At 56.9% G+C, this 15,982-nt stretch overlaps 1 protein-coding gene across 1 annotated transcript; it reads right to left on the bottom strand.

Moving 5' to 3' along the window:
- Positions 1-12,266: 12,266 nt before the first annotated feature.
- On the bottom strand, positions 12,267-14,811 carry DIO3 (iodothyronine deiodinase 3). The gene has a single exon (XM_081048729.1). It carries the CDS (start codon positions 14,243-14,245, stop codon positions 13,331-13,333), a length of 915 nt encoding a protein of 304 aa, XP_080904855.1. The 5' UTR covers positions 14,246-14,811; the 3' UTR covers positions 12,267-13,330.
- Positions 14,812-15,982: the final 1,171 nt, after the last annotated feature.

Here is a 15,982-nt window from a genome sequence, read left to right as displayed (position 1 = left end):
TGAGCAGTCACTCTCCACCCCCTCTGGCAACCACCAGTCTCTCTGTCTGGGGGGCGGGGCAGGGTTGCCTCTTCTGGGTGTTCCATACAGATGGAGGCAAGAGCATACCTACGTCCTGCTTTGGAGGTTCTCCCCGGGGAAGGCGTGTAGCGCTGGTTCATTCATTCCAGCAGCGGTAAGGGGTCCATTGCACCACAACTCACCTACCTATGCCCCTACCACGTGGCATTACAGTGCTTTGCCTTTTGGGGGGGCCTCCCTGTGCTCCTGGAGGCCGCCACCTAATGTTCTCTTTTCCTAATGCTGCATAACAGGGCACCCCGAACGTAGTGCTTAAGATAAAGTATTTATTATTTCCCTGCTTCTGGGCTCAGCCAGGCAGTCCTTCTGCTGGTCTCACTTACAGTTGCTTCTGCAGTGAGCTAGCCGCTGAGGGGGCACCGGGAGGGCCGGGCCTCTTTCCTTCCCCAGCAGGGTAGCCTAACCCTTGCCTGGTGGCTCCAGACCCCTAAAAGCACAAGAGTCAAAGCTTCCAGGCCTCCCGTAGGCCTAGACGCAGATGCCCAGACTGTCCCTTCTGCTGGTTGAAGCCAGGGACAGCCCAGCCCAGAGGCAGGGTGGGGAATCCACACCAGGAGTGGTTGCTGAGGGCCAGCCCCCTCACTGGGCGGTAGGCTGGGAGTGAGCGTGGAGTTCTCTAGAACTCCTCTGCTGTCAGGCGCTCCCAACAGGAAGGACGGGGGTCCTGGGTCTCCATGCTGGCCGCTTGTGCCTGCCAACCGAGGAGGGAAGCGGCAAGTGGCGTGGCATCGCTGTTTCCGTTTGAACTTCCCTGATTCCTAGTGGAGGTGTAATGGATTCCTAGACCCACTGTGACAAATTACCATGACTTAGTGGCTTAAATGACACAAATTTGTTCCCTTAGAGTGCTGGAAGTCAGAAATCTGACACGGGCCCCACTGGGCTTCAGTCCAGGTATGGCAGGGCCACACTCCTGGAGGCCCCGGGAGAGAATCTTTCCCCCCGTTTTCAGCTTCTAGAGACACGTGTCCTCCTTGCCTTGTGGCCCGTTCTCCCCTCCTCCCTCCTCAAAGTCCGCAGCGTAGCATCTTCTGATTTCTCTGACCCTCTTGTCTCCCTCTTATTAGGACCTTGTGATGACACTGGGCCCACTGGGAAAATCCAGTCTCATCTCCCATTTCAAGGTTCTTAACTTCATCACATCTGCAAAGTCCCTTTGCTGTGTCAGGGGACATACTCACAAGGTCCAGGGATTAGGACGCAGACATCTTTGGGGGCTAGTATTCTGCCCACCACAGAAGGTGCGTGGCCTCACAGGTCCACTGCCACCATCCTTTCCACCTCGGGCAATCAGTTGTTTCCACTCTGCCCATCTCTGTACTATGTGTGGGATTCATGGTCTGTATGAGTCACAAATATGCTTCCGGTCTCTGCTTTGACCTTTTTAAACAGCTAGAGTGTCACTCTCAAATCGTGTATTTGAAGAGAGTTTAATACAGGGTCTATTTGTCAAGGTGCAAAGGAACCAACAGGGACAGTGCAGCCCAGGCTGGAGACGATGCCAGGGACAGTACCACCTCTAGGCCCTAAGGGGAGCGCAGAGGGAGAGTTACTGGATGGGAGATGGAGGGCTGGGTGGACAAAACCCCTGACAGGAGCTGTGGTCTTAGGCACACAGCTTTCCCCAGCCCCGTGGCACCACTGCCCAGGGATCCGGGAATACATTTCTGGCCTCAGCCTCCTGCCGTCCTCCAGGCCCCTCTCAGGGCCTCTCCTTGGCCACACCCACCCTGCAGAGCCCTTGGAAGAGGTCTGTAGATGGAGACCCCAGGCAGGCCTGCTGAGAGCTGCTGTGTTGGGTGGTGGGGGACTGGAGGGATAGGATGACTATCAGCTGTGCTTATAGCTTCTTTGGTTACCGAGAAAATTATAATTTTGTGATACAGCAATATTTCCTTTTTGTCTGCCTTTTTTTTCTTTCTTTTTTATATTGGGGAATATTGGGGAACAGTGTGTTTCTCCAGGGCCCATCATCTCCATGTCGTTGTCCTTCAATCTAGTTGTGGAGGGCGCAGCTCAGCTCCAAGGCCAGTCTCTGTTTTCAATCTTTAGTTGCAGGGGGTGCAGCCCACCATCCCGTGTAGGAATGGAATCGGCAACCTTGTTCTTCAGATCTCCCGCTCTAACCAACTGAGCCATCCGGCTGCCTCTGCCTTTTGTTTTTTAAATAGGAAAATTCCCCTCTCCCAAGAGCAAGAGATATTCCTGTTTTAAAAAAACTTGTGTGTGTATATGTATTTTAAAATTGTGATAAAATACACATAACATAAAATTGACCATTTTAACCATTTCCAAGTGGATACGTCAGCGGCATTAAGTACATTCACATTGTTTTGCAACCCTCGCCACCGTCCATCTTTTCATCTTGCACAACTGAAACTCTGCCCCCATTAAACACTAGCTCCCATTCTCCACCCCCACTCCCAGCCTCTGACAACCATCGTTCTGCTTCCTGTCGGTGAATTAGATTGCTGTAAGGATGTCATAGAAGTGGAATTATACAGTGTCTGTCCTTTTGTGTCTGGCTTACTTCTCTTAGCATAATGTCCTTAAGCAAGGTTCATCCTTGTAGCACGTTTCCTTCCTTCTTAAGACTGAAACATATTCCATTTTAGTGTAGACCACATTTTGTTTAGCCATCCATCCGTCCGTGGGCATTGGGGCTGCTTCCACTCTTGGCTACTGGGAGGAGTGCTGCTGTGGACATGGGAGCAGGTATCTCCCTAAGACCCTGCCTGCTGTTCTTTGGGGTGTATACTGAGAAGTGGAATTATTAAATTCTTTGAGGAATGGCCGCACTGTTTCCCATAGTGGCTGGACCATTTCGCGTTCCCACCAGCAGAGCACACGCTTCCCATTTCTCCACATCTTTGCCAACACTTGTTATCTTCTACTCTTTCTTTTTTCTAGTAGCCGTCCCAGTGGGTATGAGGCGGGAGCTCTTTGTGGCGTAGACCTAGTCTTCTGCGCATCCTTCCAAAAGTTGTAACAGTTCGCTTTCCATATTCAGATCTTTAACCCACTGGCAAATCGGTGTGTGTTAGGTGAGCCAGGACTCAATGTGATTTTGTCCTTCTCGGTCCTCTTGCTGTTTACTGACCAGCCCTGCACCCCTACTGGTTGCTGACACCCCTGCTTCACCCACGGGTTCCCACACAGCACGAGTGTCTCTGTGTTCTGTGCTCTCCGTCTCTCCTGGGCCGTCACCTTACTTTTCCATTACCACTTTGTTAGTCGCTCTGTTTCCTAACCCTGGCCATGGTAGGATGTTGTTTTCCAAAGATAGCAGCCACAATGTAGCCTGTTCCCTGAGTGTGACCTTGGCATGCCTTCCGTGGAGGGTAGGGACCTATGTCCCCTCCCCTCCAGCAGGCACACTTCTGTGACTATGTGGACAGGGTTTGCACAATGGAGCTATGTCACTCCCTACGTCATAACACTGCCATGCATTTCTGCCTTGTTCTCTTTGGGCATGTGCTCTTGGAGCCTGGCTGACATTCCACCATGAAGCCCATGTCACACACAGAGATCCCAGTTGGTATTTCGGCCACAGATCCAAGAAGTTCCCAGTTCAGCATAAACACCAGAAATGTGTGTATAGAAGCTTTCAAGATGACACCAGCCCCAGCTCCCATCTGAGTGCAATTGCCTGAGAGACTCCAGCTAGGACCACCGGGGAGAGCCCAGTCAGCCTCCGACCTGAGAAGTGCTGAGAACATGACGTTGTTTTAAGCCGCTGGGTTTTGGGCTGATCCATTCCACAGCAATGGATCACTGAAACACGGACCTTATTTTTCTTCATAGCCATTCTTACTACTCAATACTGATTGGCTGATTGTTATCATCCAGAGTTTATCTGTATATTATTATTGTTCTCCCAAGCTAAGTATGAGCTCTGCACAGGCCAGACTTTGAAGGTTCTGTCTCCGTGGAGCAGGAATCGTGGCTGGGTTATTTCAGGCCAGGAATGAATATATGTCAAAGGAATGAATGGATGCATGGAGTCTCCCCCTGTTCTTCTCCCCACATTCTCATGGCCAGGCCTGGTCCCACTCTTCCATGTGAATGCTGGGATAAACTCGAGCACAGCCCGCTGGGGGTTTTGTGTGGAACTGCCCTGGATTTATAGCCGCATCTGGGGAGACCAGCAGTATTCAGACTCTTGCCCTAGTAGGAATTTGTTTAGGGGGGGTCGTCCTTGAAGCCCCAGCTCAGGCCGCAGGAAACTGTGCTTTGTATTTTCTTTCTGTGTTGTCTCCAGAGGAGAATGGGTCCCCACTGCAGACTGCTGTGTGGGTCAGGATGCAAACATGGGGGTGGGAGGGAGTGGGGGCACTGCTGGTGGTGGTGGTATGGGGGTGAGAGAGGGCTCCAGCACTTTCTCTGGGAAAGGGGTCATGGGGTTTTGGAGCTTGGGCTGCTCTCACCGCTGAGGTTGGCAGCCTCAGGCTCTGCCCTGAGCAGTGTGGTTGGGTCCAGCCTTCCCAGAGGGTGGAGTGGCCGGGCCGGGGGAGGGAGCTCAGGTCATAGAGGGCAGGGCCATGGCCTAGACAGGCAGGAGCCCAGCATATTCCTTTAGGTAATCAGGCCGCTATTAGGGACAGACACTCTGGACGGAGCCACTCCCTCTGCTTGAAGGGTACTTTCCTGTCTCTCACCAGGGTCTTGAGCGTAGAATGCCACCTCCATAAAGGGCCTTCCAGCCTTACCTTTCATCCCTGCCTGCCCCTGCTGCACTTTACTGCCGTTGCCCAGACCTGCCAGGATGTTCTTGCTGCCAAGTCTCTGCACACGTCATTCTTTCCATCCCTGAGGCCCTTCCCACCTGGCTCCCAATCCTTCGTGGTATGCCTCCTCCAGGAAGCCCTCCCTGACTGCCCGCCTTGGGTTCCCCACCTCCTGGGCTTTCTGTCTTGTTGGTTTCTGTCTCAGCAACTAGCCCGATTGCTCTGTGAAGTTGGGACCCGGGCTCCCTGGTGACTAGTACAGGCCCAGTGGGCATTAGGGGCTCAGTGAGGGTCTGGAGAGTGAAGTTACATGGTATACCCTGACACAGGCTCATGACTTGCTTTCACGTACACTCACACACACACCAGCTCTGCATTTCTGGCCGAAGGAGGAGTTGTGCTGTTTCTTGGCCTTTGTACCTCCCTCTGCTCAGCACCTCCCCTCCTGACCCGTGGCTTTGCCTCTGTGCATGGCCTCCCCGAGCAAGCAGAGTCTAGTGCACTGAGGAAGCCAGCATCCACCTGCCATTGTCACAGCTCCTGGCCCTGGGACAAGCAAATGGCCAGTAAGGGGTTGTCCCTGAGAGGGGCCAAGTAAGGAGGGAAGAGCCATGGGCATGGCCTTGGAGGCCTAAATCATGCGTCCTGGAGACGTTAGCGGACATCACAGAGCTCCAGCTCCTCTCTGGGGAGCTGGGAGCAGCTGTAATTCGGCCCAGTGGGGGGACTGGCTGGAAGAGCCAACCCCGCTCCCGAGACTCACAGCATGTGTGTCTGAGTGTGTGTATGTGGTGCGTGTGTGCCTGTGTGTGTGAGTGCGTGGGGTGTGTGCAGGACTGGACTGGGCTGTGAGGAGGAGGCTTGGTCCGAGGGCCCGTGGGCCTGGCAGTCAGGGCTGGGTTCACTGCTGGGCGGTGGTCCAGGGCCACTTGCCCCAAGGGCCCCAAGTTGATTTAATGCTCTGCTGTCACTGTCTTGAAATGCTTCCTAAGTTTTGTCTTTGCACTTGTGTTTTGTAAGTGAATTTGGATAGGATATTGGAGCATGTGTGTGGGCAGAGTAGATGGGGGTATGCATGGCCCCGACCTGTCACCTCATTCACAAGTGGCATTCATGGTGTGTTGTGAGCAGAGGCTATCAGTGGACCTGCGACACGGGGGTTCAGAGAGACTCAGAGTGAGTACAAGGTCGCTGTGTGTGGAAGCCGTCTCCTTGAAAATGCTGGCACGGAAGGAGAGGGAGAGATGGGGCTCCCCACAGTTCCTTTTCTTTCCGTCCTTCCTTCCTCAGCAGCAGACTGAGGGCAGAGAGTGCTGGCGAAATGTGCCTGTACCGGGAAGTGAAATAATAACAGGTGAGTCAATTTTGTGCAGCATTTCCATTATTCTGGTGAAAATAAAATACACGTGTGGGTACGAGCTACGAAATACGAATTGTGAAATTTCAATGATCCATGTAGAAATTAAAGGCTCTTATATTGCATTTAAAGCTGGAAAGATGAATGGTAAAATTCATGCTAATAATTTGTGATGGTTAATTTTATGTGTTAGCTTGACTGGCTGTGGGTGCCCAGACATTTGGTCAAACGTTATTCTGGGTGTGTCTGTGAGGGTATTTCTGGGTAAGGTTAACATTTAAATTGGTAACATTTACATGAGTAAAGCAGATTGCTCTCCATAATGTGGGTGGGCCTCATCTAATCTGTAGAAGGCCTGAATAGAATAAAAGGCCGAGTGAGGAAGGGAGAATTCACTCTCTCTGCCTGACTATCTTGGGATGGAACATCGGTCTTCTCCTACCTCCAGGCTCAGATTCCGACTGCAATCACACCATTGGCTCTCCTGGGTCTCTGGCTTGCCAACTGCAAACCTTGGACGTCTCAGCCTCCATAATCGTGAGATTATAGTAAATCCTCCTTATGGTAAACCTCTCGGTAGATATTCTATTGGCTCTGTTTCTCTGGAGAATGCTGATGAATACATAATTTAAAATGTTCATTTTTCTTTTTTTCGAATGGTATTAAATAGCAAATAAACAGCATGGCAAGTTGAGATGCCACGGAAGAGCTTTGTATTTTATCTTACCGACACTTTGTCCCTCGCTTTTTGAACCAGGGGCCCTACATTTTCATTTTGCGCTGGGAGCTGCACATCGTGCAGCTGGCTGTGCTGGGGGGCATTTCCTCGTTGGCTCCAAGTCACCAGAGGCAGACTCTGGAGAGCCTGGGGGCCTCTGGTCCCGGGGTCCCGGTGTCTCTGGAAGATGGAACTAAAGATCTAAAAGACGATGTCATCACATTTCCCAGCCTTGGTGTTTTGCACACTGAAGCTACTCCTACCTGGGCCTCAGAGAGACTGCGTTGTTGTTTCCTTTGCCTCCCACTTGAGATTGTCAAAATTAGAAAAGCAAACAACCAACCCAGGATGTCCAGGGTTGGAAATTTGAATTTCAGGTAAACAACGAATTCATTTTTTAATATAAGTATATCAATGCAATATTTGGGACATACTTATGCTAAAAGATTATTTGTTGGTTTTCTGAAATTCACATTTAACTGGTTTCCTTTATTTTATTCAGCAGCCCTATCCCCTTTCTCCCTCCCAAATGTCCCTCATTTCAACACCCATACCCGCCAATGCCCCCTGCCCCCTCCTACCCCTAGGCCTGGTCCAGAATTCACCATCTCCAGCCAGACCCTCAGTCTGTCCTGGCCTCCCTGCTTCCAGGATTCTACGTGCCACCGCCACTGTTTTTTGCTGGTTTTAGTTTTATTTTTCTGTCATAAGAGCAATACGTGTTCACTACAGAAAAATCACAGGCTACAGACAAGCAAGCAGGAGAAAGTAAGAAAACACTCTAATCCCACCCACATAGAGACAGCTACTGTGAATTCCTCGGGGAGATTTTTCTAGAGCTGCATGTGTGTGTGTCTTTGCAGATATTACAAAAGAGCAAACACACTCACCGCCCAGTTCAGACTCACTGTCCTGTGAGCTGCATTTTCATGAGACTACAGAGGGAGGAACTGGTCTGTGTCGGGGAGTCTCAGCACCCTGATTTGTTTTAGCCGCCATTAGAGGGACACTGTTATAGCCTGATGTTAAACCCCAGTGCTAGGGTCAGAGAGGCCTGTGGGCAAGGGATGACCTTGTATCTCAGTTTCCTCGGGCTGCCCTCACAAAGCACCACAGACTGGGGGCTTAAACAACAGAAAATGATTTCCTCACAGCTCTGGAGGGTTGGCTTCTCCCGAGGTCTCTCTCTGAGGCTTGCAGATGGCTGCCTTCTCCCTGTGTCTTCACATGGTCTTTCCTCTGTGTGTGTGTATCGTCTCTTCTTATGAGGACCCCAGTCATACTGGATTAAGGACCACACCAGTGACCTTATCCTAACTTAATTACCTCTTTAAACGTCCTATTTCCAAATCAGGCCACATTCTGAGGTAGTAGGGGTTAGGACTTCATCATGTAAATTTTGGAGGAGGACACAATTTAGCCTATAACACCTTGGGCCAGCTTACTCCAACCACATCAAACCTCAGTTTTTTCATCAATGAAATGGGGCCAATGATCACATTTATCTAAGGGATGTTAGGAAGACCAAATCCAATACTCCCCATGAAGAACTGTGCCCAGCGCCTGGCCCCAGAGCAAACATGCAGATGTCATTTCTTACTATTCCATGCGTGGGTGGCCCAGTGGTTTGGAATATTGTTTCTCTGCAGACGGATGTATGAATACTATAAAGGGGGAACCATGCCCCTCTTGGTGACTACCTACCTCTTTGCCCAGTAGTTTGAGTATTTCCTTCAGGCAAGTACCTAGAGGACATTTGCTGGGCAAATGCGAGTCCCCTGAAAGTGCAGTTGTCCCACTGACCCTCATCCGCAGACATCTCCTGCCCCTACCCCTCTGCCTCTGACTTCTCGGCTTTCCTGTCTGAGGGTCCCATCCCTGTGGTTCAGCGGAGACCCTGGGCTGGTGCCCAAGGCGCCAACACTCCTCTCTGCCCCTCCCCGCTCACCGCCCTCCTGCTTTGCAGCCACACTGGGGGCTACTTGCCTTCTGAACACAATTTATATATTCAGGCCTCCATGGCTTTGCACTGGCAGCGCCCTCCACAAGAATGCCCTTCTCTCCATGTCTTCCTGGAGGAGGCACTGCCTTCAAGGGCAAATAAGACCTTTTCTGTGAACTTATTTAATGCCTTTCCTTCCTCTCCCTGCTTAAGGCTAAACCTTGTGCTAAGCCATGTGGACCTTAAAAATACTAATGACTAGGATGATGATGAGGGTAGCAACAAGAACAATGGTTGTCTCACCCTCCTCAACTGATCCCGCATTCCTGGAGGGCAGAGATGAGCTCCTCCTGGGGAGGGGGGGCATGGAGCTCAGACATCTGCTGGTGCCTGCACAAGTCATCCTGCAGGCACAGACCTGTTCAGACTAGATGTATGGATGGGTAAAGGGTGCCAGGATAGGGACTGGCACAAGAAAAGTGTCTGAGATGGGTGGGGCAATCATCAAACACCACGCATTGTGGTCCTGATTATGGAACCTGCATCTGAGAATGTTAATGGGTACAGTAGAGTCTGGAAGGAAACACCCCACAGTTCACAGGGGCTGTCCCAGACGAGGGAAGAATGGAGACTCTACAGTAGTGGCTTTGAAGCATTTCCAAACATTTTTGATCCCTCAGGAGAAATACATTTCACATCAGCCACCTTGTACACACACACACACACACACACACACACACACACACACACACACAGACAGAGACACACACGCAGAAACAAGTTTCAGAAAACTGTTGTTACCCTAGGTGGGATGTACACTGGTATTTATACTGTACTGATTTTACTTCATTTCTTCAGAATGCTGGGCTCTAGGTGATGCGTTGACTTCATGGTCTGCTGCTGGGTCTGGCCTTGCAGTTTGAAAGATCCTGTACCAAGCCAGGCTTGGCACTTTCTGCTCTAGGTTCTCCTGTATTTAAAATTTAACATTGAGAATCAATTTGTGTATCATCTTCACATTTTTCACTTAAAAATAAAGAAGCGAAAGCACCGGGAAAATATAAAACAACAAAACCAAATAGACTTTCTGGGAGGCAGTTTAGCAAAACATGGCAGAGCAGACATCTTTAAAGGCTTGCAGGCGCCTTGACCTGGCAATTTCACTTAAGAAATGTGCTAGCGCGGGGGGGGGGGGGGGAAAGGGTGCAGAGCTGTGAGCTGGGGCTGCAGGAGTGCTTCCTATGGTAAGAGGTCTCCCTCACACCTGGGGCGCAGGGAGCATGCCCGGCAAATGTGGCCTGGTGACCTTCAAAGACACTTACCCACATGGAAAGACAGCTTCCAGGAGTGAAAAGTTAGTATCAGGCTACAAAAGGCTACTCAGCTCTTGTTTTTAAAATATATCTTTGGAAGTGTGGGAGACTGGGGAGACAGGCAAGTTTGAAAGGGCACACGCAATGAACAAGCATTATTTGTATAAGGAGGGGAGATTTATAGGAAAAGAAAGAGAAAGGAAGAACCAAGAAAAGGGGGGAAAAGGAAGAGAGAAAGAAACGGAAAGATGAAGGGGAGGAAGGGAGAGGGAGGAGGAAGCGAGAGGAGAAATGTGTTTCTGGTGGTGGTGGTGTGCAGGAACCCCGTGGGGCGGCCAGCACGCCGGCCGCGTGGGCAGTGGCAGGAGCCGCGGTCCCGGCTCCCAGCGCTCGGAGTTTCGGTCCCGGGAGCCCGGGGCGGCCCAGGAGCGCAGCTCCGCGAGGACAGGAGGTCGCCCTGCGCGTCCAGCTGTACTCCGGAGCGGCGGGCGGGTCCGGGGAGCGCCGGAGCGTCGTGTGACTCCCCTCGGCGGCCCCCTCGCTGTCCTGTGCCGCCCTCCGCTTCCTCCCAGCCAGCAAACCCCTACCCGGGCCAGCGCGGGCTGGAGCTCGGGGCCGGCCCTCCCCGGCACCGCGTCGCGTCCCCGCCGGTCGCTCTGTTCCTCCTGGGGATAACCCGGTGAGAAGCGGCGATCGGGGAGGAGGGGGAGGGGAGATGCAGAAACACCACCTGTGCCATTTTTCTTAAAAGTTATTTTTCAATTCAAATACTTCTAAAGCAAAAAAAAAAAAAAATTTCCCCCAGCTCAAGGTGTCAGTTTCAAAAAGTTTTCACCGAGGAGCAGCGTGGGGGCTGGGCGCGGAATTGGAGGTGACGTGGGTGGAACGGGCCTCTCTTCCGTCCCGCCTGCTGTGACCCCACTCACTCGCTCACACACCTCCTAGGTGCACGCGCGCTCACACCCAGACGCTCACCGGCACTCCCCCGCCTTCCCCCCCACCCGGACCGTCCTGGGTTCCGGGGCTCGGGCTGTTTGGCTGCCCGGCTCCTCGAACTCCCGGTCCAGGGACTCCAGCCTCAGCGCTCTTTTCCTGCCTCCCCCCACCCACTCATCTGCTCCAGGTGTCACTAGCCCCCACCCAGGGAGCAGCAGGGGAGAGAGTGAGACTGGAATTGCTTGGGGCACCCAGTCTGGGCTGCGGGCGGGGATCTCTGCTAAACGCCGCGACCCCCGCCTCCCCCAGCTCCAGTCCGGGCAACGGCCACGCCCCTCTTTCTCCGTTCGTCCTCCCGGTTTTCCTTCGCTTCCCAGCCCCGAGCACTTTGAGGATGGCGGAGGTTTGGCTGGAACTTGGGGAAGCTAAGGAGGCGCAGGAGGAGGGGAATCCATTGGAGGGGGGCGCACTCCGCGCCACCCCCGCCCCGCAGGAGGTGCTGCTGCTAGAGTGAAGGCGCAGCACGGCCGCCCTCCGGCTCCACACCTCCCTCCGCCACTGCGCGCTTTGCAGCAGGGCCTCCTGCAGACCCCAGCAGCGCGGCGAGGGATTGGGAGATGGAGGTGGGGAGACGATTTGGCAGGTGTGGAAAGGGGGCGAGGGAGAAGCCAGGTGCTGGAAGGGAGCTAGGGAGGAGCCAGGTGTGCAGAGGCGCCCGCGGCGTCAGGGAGCTCAGCGCTACCTAGTCCAAAGGCCCCGTGGCCCCCCACACCGCCTCCCTCCCCGCACGCTCCGACATTCGGAGAAGTTAGACGCGCGGCTGCAGGGGCAGCACTATCGTGTGTGTGCGCGCGTGTATGTGCGTGCGTGCGTGCGCGCGCGCGCCAAGTGAGGACCCCCCATGTTTCTCCCGCCTCCCTCCAGGACCCCACCAGACCCGGCTTCCTTGCTCTTCTCCCGACCCCAAATTCTCCACTACTAGTGTGTGAATGCGCGTGTGTGCGCCCCCGGCACCGCCACAGGCCCTTTCCCTCTTCGTCCCCCTCCCGCGCCCCAGCCTGCTTCGGTTCCTTCCAGCCACCCTTCCCCCCAGGGTCACTATGGGGACAAGAGGGAGAGATTTGTGTTTAATTCTCGCGGCTATTCAGGGGGAAGGAAAAATAAAGGGACCAAAGGCAACCCGAAAGCAGTTTACTTCAGGCCTTTATTATTGTTAAAGAAGTTTATATACAGGGACTATTTCCAGCAAAACACTCACCAAATGGCCTTCAAGTCAGGGGCCCCCACCTCTCCGCCCAACCATCAGCAGCTCTGCCTAGGAGGCCCCTCACTCGGGGTCCCCAGGCTCTCCCGCCATTCCCGTCCCCCTGGACTCTGCCACCCAAACCCCGTTTACCCGGAGGCTCAGCCTCTTCCTCGTTCCTGGGGCGCTGCGAACCTCGCCAATGGCTCTCTAGCCGTCCTTCTCTGGTCCTGAAGCAGTTCCCAATCTCCCTCTCCCACCCTGTTTATGGTGGTTCCGCATGGAAACCCAGAGCACTTTCCCCCCTCACTGGGTTTAGGCGCTGCTGTGACCCCCTGCGTTTCAGAAGCAGCTCGTGGTCGACACCAGTTAGAGACACTTCGTCATCAGCAGAGGGGCTCATGAGCACCCAAAATAAGGGGGGGAAATACGCTGCCCACCTTTCCCCATCCCACCCACCTTTCCCCATCCCACCCCCCTCCCCAACTTAGAGACAAGACACAGACACAAAAGCAACAGGGCCTCCCCTCCCCGCGCGACAGGTGTGGGTGCAATGCAACTAGGGCGAGCTGCACGAGCTGCATGGCTGCTGGAACCCAGCTGCAATCAGGGCGCGAGAGTGCAGCCAAAGTCTTTGCGTGGGGGTCGCTGAGCCTGCCAAAAGGCACGCTGGCTTTTCTCTAGGGAGGAGATGCGAGAGAGCACAGCAGGGACCTCTGCAGGACAAGAACAGGGGCACACAGGGAAAGGGTGGCGCCGCACCCGCACTCATCAGGGGATTTAGAGCCAGCCAGGCAGGTATAGGCGAAGTACAGTCACAGAAGCAGAGTGGGGGTGGGGGAAAGTCTTCAGGTGGTTTGGCTGAGGACGGCAGACCCAGCCTGCGATCTGTGGCTCAGCACAGCTGTGTCACTGGGCCCTTGCCAAATCTGACTTCGTTTGGGGCGTTTGCACGTGGGCTTAGAAGACTCGAAGGCAGGCCCTGCCAAGTTCAGTCAATGGTCCGTTGGTGTCTACACTCGACGAGGCTGAGCGCTGTGCAGCTGCGCATCGTAGCGCTCCAACCAGGTGCGCAGCTCGGAGACCTGGTAGCCATCCGGGCCCCGGCCACCCTGGTACATAATGATGCCACTTTGGATGACATAAAGGCGCTCGAAGTAGGCGCCATAGGCCGAGCTGCTGGAGTTGGCCATGGTGTCCAGGACGAGAGCGCAGCTGGGCGCACCTTGCTGCAGCACCCGCGCAGCACTGACCCGGTCTTCCAGGCTCTGGTGCTGCGGGATGCTATAGGGGGAATCCGTGGTGACCCAGCCGTCGGAGGGGTGCGCCTCCTCGATGTAGATGATGAGAAAGTCCACGTCGCGCTGGTACTTGGTGACCAGGCGCTGGAAGGCGCTCATGCGCGCCATGAATGGTGGTCAGGTGCAGCTGCCGAAATTGAGCACCAGTGGGCGGTTTCCTCGCGCGTAATCGAGGATGTGCTGGCTCTGAAAGCCGTCGGGCAGGACCACCTCGGAGTTGGGCGCCGGACCGCCCTCGTGAGCCTGCTTGAAGAAATCCAATTTCTGGCCGTGCCACACCGCCTTCAGCGACGCTAGGGTGCACAGGCGGTTGTCGTCGGACACGCAGATAGGCGGGTCGTCAGGGGGCACCTCCTCGCCGTCACTGTTGAGCTCCACTTCGGGTTCGGGCTGACCCCGGCGGCGGCGGCCCAGGAAATGCTTGCGGATGCACAGGAAATCGAGGAGCCAGAGCATGAAGGCCGTGCCGAGGAAGCGCGGGAAGAGCACGAGGCACGAGGCTGTCTGGGCGCAGAGCCTCAGGGAGTGAAGCAGCAGGGAGCGGAGCATGCTGGCGGCAGCCCCCGAAGCCCCCTGGGCCCCGTCGCCGTCTCCAACCACCAAGCGCGGGGCGGCCTGGCGAGGCATCTGGGCTTCGGCTGTGCGGGAAGCTCGATTTATAGCGGAGGCTTCAATTGGCGGGAGACTCCACCTCCGGCCAGGGCCCGCCCCCTTGCAACTTGAGCCCGGAGGGATCCCCCAGCCGCGCGACCAATGCCTTAGAAATCAGGGGCCGGGGGCGGGCGCCCGCGGCCGGAGGGCGGGGCGGCCGGGCCGGGGGCCGGAGCGCGCAGCCTGCGCTCCGGGGCGGTGGACCCCGGCGGGCGATGCCGCCCGGGACGGCGAGCTGGGCCGGGGACCCGGCGTCCGCGGCGGAGGTCCTCCAGCTGCAGCGAGCGCGGGCGCGGCCCTGGTCCTGGCAGCCTGGCCCCGGCCCGCACCCCTCTCGCCGCTCACCTGAGCGCAGCTCCTCCGCGGCTGCCGAGCCTCGCCGCAGCTCGGGTTCGCTTCCCGCGCGCCGCCGCCGCCAACGCCGCCCCCGCCGCTGCTGCTCGCGAGGGGCCGCTGCCCAGGTGCCGCGGGAGCCCGGGTCCGCGGCCGCGGCTTCTCTGGCCCCGGCTCCCGCCCGCGGGGGACGCGGGCTCGCGAGGAGGCAACTTTGGGTCTCCGCCGCCTTCCTCGTTCGCCCGCGGGCGCCGCTCGCCTCCCGGAGCCCGCCCGCCCGCCCGCTCGTCTCCCGCGCGCGCTCACACTCGCGCCTCGCACACAGCCGCCCCCCGCACCGCACCGCCACGCACACGGCGCTCGGCGTCCCCCGCCGCTGCCCGCGGCCGCCGCGCGCCGCCCGGGCGGCGGCCGCCCCGTCCCATCGCGTCCCTGCCCTGCGCCGCCGTTCTCGGGTCAGCGGCCTGGGGCCCGGCGGGGCGGTGCGGAGGGCAGGGCCCGCGGGCGGGGGAGCGTCGGGCGCCGGGGCCGCGGGGGGTTGGGGAAAGCAGCGCGGTCCCTGCGCCCGGCAGACCCGGGGGCCGCGGGGCGCGGGGCGCGGGGCATCCGCGCGGGGCAGTGGCGGCCCCGGCGGCTCTCCCACTAGGGGTAGCTGTTGCCCGAGCGGCGGAGCGCTCCCCTCTCGCGGCTCGCCTCGCTGGGCGCAGCCCTGGCCGCCGGGCGCACCCGTCCCGTGCGTCCCCGGACGTTGCTCTCTGCCCCGGGAACGTCGAGACTGGAGCGCCCGAGCTGAGCCACCCTCGTCGACCGCGAGTGCAGCTGCTCGACTCACCGCGGAGGCGCCAGGACGCAGAAAGTGCGTACTCTCAATCGGGAATGTGTGTTGGAGGCTTTCGGGGTGCGGGGCAGCTCCCCAACTCCGTGGGGCCCCGGCCCGCCCCGCTGCCGCGGACTTCTGGGTGCTCGCTGCGCGCAGCGCGGGGCAGCCACCTTGATCCCAGGGGCGGCGGGGCGCGGAAGTGCCTTGGCCTGGGGTACCCGAAGCCCGGAGCAAGTCCCGCTGCCCCTCGGCCCGCCCTGTCCTTCGGGGGCGCGCGGCCTGCGCTCCGTCGCGAGCGCTTTGCACCCGTCTGGGGAGTCGAGCCCCCGCGGGATGCCCTCGCAGTCGCGGGGACTTTCTAGGGCGGCGGTAGCAGAGCCCGAGTCTGGCGCCACCGCCGCCTGCGTCCCGTGTGCCGCCTGCCCTGGGACCAGCCGCCTAACTTCTTCCCGGGACGCAGACCGCGCTCGCGCCCGGGCGGAGGTGGGAGCTCGCTGGGCCGCAGAAGGCGAGGGCAAATCGCCAGCCGCAGCGGCGATGGTGGCGAGGGAACAAGCCCC

This window comes from Rhinolophus hipposideros, assembly GCF_964194185.1.
Source record: "Rhinolophus hipposideros genome assembly, chromosome: 5".
NCBI classification, from domain to species: domain Eukaryota; kingdom Metazoa; phylum Chordata; class Mammalia; order Chiroptera; family Rhinolophidae; genus Rhinolophus; species Rhinolophus hipposideros.
The sequence above is the reverse complement of the archived record's forward strand: the minus strand, read 5'-3'. Positions and strand labels throughout refer to the sequence as shown.